This window comes from Frankliniella occidentalis, unplaced genomic scaffold, assembly GCF_000697945.3.
Source record: "Frankliniella occidentalis isolate FOCC.00 unplaced genomic scaffold, Focc_3.1 Scaffold233, whole genome shotgun sequence".
NCBI classification, from domain to species: domain Eukaryota; kingdom Metazoa; phylum Arthropoda; class Insecta; order Thysanoptera; family Thripidae; genus Frankliniella; species Frankliniella occidentalis.
In genome coordinates, this window is record NW_026267359.1 from 117,319 (window position 1) to 123,318 (window position 6,000).

A 6,000-nucleotide genomic window follows, 5' to 3' on the forward strand; every position below is an offset into this window, starting at 1 on the left:
AGGAACGTGCGGAGGCGTGAAAGCCAAAGCACTTTCTCTTTTCCAGGGATCGAAAAAAAAGATGGGAAGGAAGAAAATTAGTTGCAAAAATCGAAAGTCTTCCTCCTCCCGCGGAGGCAGAAGAGCGGCGTCCAAAGGCGGGGTGAGAAGCAGCGGGCTGAAAGTCGCCTGTGGACGCGAGCCTTCCAAGTCTTCTGCCGAGGCGCGCCCGCCCCGCCCCGCACCCCGCCCCGCGCCCTGCCCACGCGTTCCAATTTGCCAAGGATATTTCTCGGGGCGTCGTCGTCTTTATGAGACATGCGCCGCGCCAATATGGAGGTGCGCGGGCGGGGCGGGACTGGCAACGACCCTATCGGGTCGGGCGGGGTCGGGTTTAGGGCTTCAGCGACCCGAACATAAAGAAGAGCAGGGGCGCCGCTAAAGAGCGGGGGAGGGGGTGCTCCTCTGGGCAGCCGGGAGAGTCAAAGAAGGAAAAAGAGAAACCACCGATCCAGGGCGCCATTTCTCTGATTAACGTTCAAATCACACGCCCCCCGAACGCGGAAACGCGGAAAGGGAAACAAACGCCACACGCGGAAAGATAGTGAAACAACGTCGAAAGAGTGATAATCGACGAGGAAACAATGTCGTTTCGACGTACATCGATCGGATATAGTCATTTCTCAGCGGGGTCTGGCCGCCTGCCCGCTCACCATGACGATGAGATGAGAAGGGGGAGGAGGGGGGGGGGGCAGGTCGCGAGGAGCAGAGCAGCAGACGGTCACGAAAAAAAAGGGAAGCGAATTAAAAGGCAATTACGCTTACCAAGTGGCCCAACTCGTTTTGCTCGGCTTTGTCGTCGTCGTTCGCCCCGACAGTCGCGAAATTCTCTCACTCGTTTCGCATTATTTTGGCCACTCGGCGGGCGGCACTCGGCTGAAGAAGACGTCGTCGAGAGGCCTCGCCGTACGGTGAGAAGTGGTTGGGAGAGGAGGCCGGGGGGAAGGAGTAGTGTGCACTGCATTCAAATAACTGAGCACGCCCGCCCGGCCTGACCTTGGCTGTACTAATGCTCGCCGGGTGTCGCTCCTTCACAGTAGTGGACACGGACGCCCTTCAGTCGAGTGGGGGGTCATTTCCCCCGGCCCTGATAATATTCTAGTCACCTCGCCTGATGGTCGGATTCCGCGCTCAGGCTAGCAAAAACCACACACAAAAAAGACCTCTCCCCCCCCAAAAAAAAAACAATACAGAGAAACAACATTCGATAAGAAAACCACACTTTTTAGTTTCAGGACACTTCACAGGAGGCAAACGGCGTAAGAGCTAGCCAGAATGGGGAAGTAAAATTTAAAAACAGACCCGAAAGATAACATTGTTTAAAATCTGTTTGCTTGCTGAAAGGGCCTTATTTCAGCGCAACGTCATTTAAACTTTTGGACGTGTTTGGGGTAATTTGCCAGGCCTTCCCCTCTCAACCCTAATTAATTATTACCAGTGATTAGTGACACGAAAAACTTGGGAATGTCGACTCTCACGAAAAAACGAATTCAATCGTTCAAAAGGCCAAACGAGCTGTATACTTGCTCTATTTCCCATATCTCGTTTCACTCTCTTCTTTTTCTCTCTCCTAACTCCTATCCCCCATCCCTCTCTGCGCTACAGGTGAGCATCAACAGACATATTGATCGTTGGCTACGTGGCCCCCCTGCCCTTCACCCGAGCTCTGCCCCAGCTCTTTCCCCCTTTCCACCCGCTGCGCTGTAGTGAGGGACGGTTAGGGACCCATCGGGATCCCCCCGACTCCGATCCTCTTCGCCGCTCAGGTAGGAGCCGAGCGGCACCTGACCCCCGGATCGTAGCCGACCGGGCCCGTAGGCCGGTTTCCGGATCCCCCCCGACTCGAGGACAGTGAGCGTCCAAAGTCCCAAGTCTCGTCTTCGGCTCCTCCGAATGCTGTTATCGGTCGGCACCGCTCGGGTGCGACCGCGACCGGCTCGGCCGGCTACTTGCATATGATCTGAGTCGGATCCCTTACAAGACGTGTGCTAGTGCCCTTCTGCTTGCAAGCTACGTGTGTCCTACAGAATTAAATAGACCGGCGAAATGCGTCTGACCCACAGTGCCCGCACAGGTACAACCATCGGGTGCTTCAAAGGTTCACTGCAAACGTTTCAACGGATCAGAGCAATTGTCACCGTGGCCGTGGTGACAAATGAACTAGACTGTACTGTAGGGCAGAGTTGGCCTGCTGTTCATGTTCTTCAAAGGGAATGCCTTAACTCTTGCCTTGTTGCGAAACCATCCTTTGCCGGAGGAATGTGCTGCGAGAGCGCGAAGAGCACGACAAGAGACGAGTCGTCTTACCACTTGGTATACGTTAGGTCAACATGCCAAACAAAAACATTTGGCTCTCCACGAAAAAGATAAAGATAGACATTGAAATTACCCATATTTATACAGCAAAAAATATAAAAAAGCATGTATGTTCCTTTGGCGAGTAGTACCATGGGACTGGACTGCTCCATCTCCGGGCATTATATGTGAGTGGGAAAAGGAGTGGAGAGGGTGGAGGGAAAGGAGGGAGGGGGGAGGGGGGGAGGTTGCCATTGTGAGCGCAATGCGACGAGAAGAAAAGGAGAAGTATATATGAGGCCGCGCTGCCGCGCTCGGGCGGGCAGGAGATGGGGCTCATCACGTGGGGCGGGGCTAGAGCAGCCTCCCCCTCCCGCATTATACTCCTCTTTCGTGTGTCGCCGGCGGTTTACCGCGCCATCGGTTGTTTGGGTTTCTACTATAAAAGTACGGTAAAAAAAAGAAGAGCAACCAGTAAAAGAAGAAAGAAAAAAAAGCAGAGCGCTAGAGTGAACACAAAAGAAGGTTAGGCTAAGCGGCGTGCGTCCGGGGGGCAGGGGAAGACGTGGCGCGGCGCGGAGTCGAACGAATAACCTCGGCGACCCGACGTGTCGTCTCTTTACCCGCCTCTCCCCCGGTCTCTCAGTCAGTCAGTCTCCGTTCCGTTGAGTCGACACGGTCGTTAAAACATCTGCTCGGGTTCTCATGTGTTTGCAAGGGCAATATCTTGTTGCGGCCCCTCCTCCCCTCTTCCCCTTGCTCGACCCTTTATATACCCCCTGCTTTCCCCTTCACTCCCCTCCTTCAACCCCCTCCTGCTGTTTACTCACGCGGCGTGATTACCGAGGCGAAAAGGATAACTGGAGACAACGGACAACAAGTGAAGGGAGACTGAGAGGACAGACTCGCTGCTCAAGCAGTTGTCGCGACAGTAATAACACGGACCAAACCAGGAGTCACACTGTTAATTGGAACCCCTGCTAAGCAGTGCATTTGTAATCAGGAAGCAAGTGCTTCGAGCGAAAGATTTGACGATCGCTCTGCGCAGGTTCTAACAAACTGTGTACCTTAAAATGAAATTAAAATAAAAGTTTCAGGCCATCGTTTGTGGGGTTATTCAAAACGAGAAAGCTTAGGGGGGAAACAGTCACGCTCAAAATTGTATGGCGCGTTACCGCATCATACCCGAATCAGGTGTTCAGGGTATTATGGAGTGCCCCATTGCGATTGTCACCAAACTGTAGCTCATTTGCGTGGCAAATCGAAAGATATAAGGCAAACGTCTACACAACTAGGTAGATGTACGCCAGACCACGTCTCGCGTAACAGGCTTCGCGATTACCCCTTAGGAAACAATAAACAAAATATTTTTAAAAAAACTTTATTTGTGGGACCTGTGGTTTTTGATTTTTTTAAATCCAATTTTTGAGGTAGAATGCTCTACTTCGGACTTGATCTGTCTTCTTATGATACAAAACGACCCTGAAAATCCCAGGTCGCTAGCTCACTTCGTTCTCGAGTTATCGTGATGACAGAGACAAACACACAGACAGACAGACAGACAGACAGACAGACAGACAGACAGACAGACAGACAGACAGACACACAGACAGACGCGAAACTTTTTGATCATCACTGGAGTAATAGGCTTCGCTAATCGCTCAGCCAATAAAAAGGAGCGGGCGTCGAACTGGTGTTTCAATTTTACCTGTGAATTCGAGCCCTCCGAGCTTCCACACGCCGCGCTTGTTGACGAAGATGGAGGCGGGGCAGACATGCCGGTGCAGCATGTGGTGCTGGTAGTGGAGGTACGACAGGGCCTCGGTGAGCTGCAACAGACGCACAGACATATTCAAAACCGTCGACCCCACCGGGCACTGACTAACAAATTTTGCAGAAAAGTTGGGGAGAAAAGGAAGAATGGAATGCCGCACTGCTTATAAAGACTTGTTATGGACGGGCGAGGGCGGCCCTTTCTATCTAATAACCGACGGGCTAATAATTGTCTCATTAAAAAGTCAATAACTGGGATGCCAGCAGTGGGCGGACGGTGGCCGCGCCATAAAAGGCTAAAAAGGGCGGATGCGACGACTCCGGCCGACCCGGCATCCGGACTTCGTTCGTCATCATTTCGGTAAAAAGAAAAGGGGGAAATGCGACCCCCATTGCGATTGCCGAATCCCTCTACTTACACTCATATCAAAATTGTGCAACTGACGTCCACTAAGTGTTCAACACTATAACTATGAAATATATTTATGGTAACCGACAGTAGATTTAAACCCGTTGGAGAAATCGATTTCGTGATTAAGAGTATGCACCCATCATACACCTGAAAGGTTTTATCTAACGCAACACTTTCAAATATTCAAATATCTAGTCAAACAGATAAAAGTGTGAAGCATTGTACTGAACACTTGCAAGTGTACGAGTTTCAAATTCTATGTCTAAGAAAGTTGCGCAAGTAGTGCTTAAACAAACGAGCAAAGATAGAAGAAGAATAAAACAAAAACAAAATAATGGTGGTATAACGAAAAAGTTGACATTTGCTAGTTAGGCAAAAGTTTTGAGATTGTGCAGCTCACAGCAGCTGACAGTGAGCCAAACGGATGGCCTACCCCCAGGTCGTCAAGAGTTCAGGTCTGTTGACTGATGAAAGAGAGAGGCAGAAGGGAGAGAGTGAGAAAGGGGTGGAGGGGGTGCAAAGTGGCTTAGCGTTAGCGGGTCATAAATGAGCACAAACAACTCGCGCGCTCTGATACCGAATAGATAACCAATTAGTGCGACGGGCCCATCGCACGGCATTAGCAATGGAGATCCTCCTTCTCGCCCCCGGGGCGCCCCCCTCCGCTCACACACACAAGCACACACTTCATTTGAAATGCAAATTTTTGTTATTTTATTTTGGCGCGAGCTTGTATCTCAGCCCCACCCAGTCGTCGTCGTCGCCCTGCCACTGCCAAGCCCCACCAGGCCACGCTCCCGTGCTCTTACATGTATACTCGACCAGGCCGTAGTGGAATAGTGCCTTATACAGACCGAGGGAGTAGGCCAACTCACAACAGTGTAGTGCGTACTTAAAAACTCATGATTCACAGATATCAGAAGTGTGCAACTTGCAAGCACTTGAGACCGTGTCAAAGAGCTGCGGAAGACTAGCTCAAATTTGAGTACTTCCACTCGCAAGGGTTCACGGTAAAAAAAGTTTCTTTTATTACCAGGTGTTTTCTTGGATTTCAAGAAACTATTGGTGACTTCAAGGAAGTTTCTTGAAAATGCGGCAATATACAAGACTGTGCCTTGGAACTTAGCGATTTCAAGTCACAAGTCTTGTTATTCAAGACACCAATCCAAGACTCTCTCTTAAAGTGGTCGCGCCACTCCCGGCCGCTGCTGCAGCGCCCACCTCGCGTCTTCTAAGCTTCGTAACAAGTGATCGCACTGTCAGTTGGTCGAACCAAATGTATTTATCTTAGTTTTAGGCCTGCGGAACTCGACCTGCAAAGTTTGACGTGCGTCCGAAGCGAAGAAATCAATGTGATATCTGGAATGGTTTACGTACGTAAGTAGAAGGGGGAGGGGGGGGGGGTAGTGGTACGGGAGGAATGTGAAAAGGTAACTATTGCTTCGGGTTCCTCTTGACAAAAGAAAACGAAAATGTTTTAT

At 50.6% G+C, this 6,000-nt stretch overlaps 1 protein-coding gene across 10 annotated transcripts in view; it reads right to left on the reverse strand.

Annotated features, from left to right (window-relative positions):
- LOC113209612 (SCY1-like protein 2) overlaps positions 1–6,000 on the reverse strand; it is a 148,815-nt gene that overhangs the window by 22,201 nt on the left and 120,614 nt on the right. For all 10 annotated transcript variants that reach the window (XR_008011807.1, XR_008011806.1, XR_008011808.1 and 7 more), the window contains exon 5: positions 4,043–4,163. Coding sequence is in view for 7 of the 10 variants with exons in the window: in XM_026427243.2 (XP_026283028.1) it covers positions 4,043–4,163 (121 nt within the window). In the remaining 3 variants the exon portion in view is untranslated. The remainder of the gene's footprint in view (positions 1–4,042; positions 4,164–6,000) is intronic.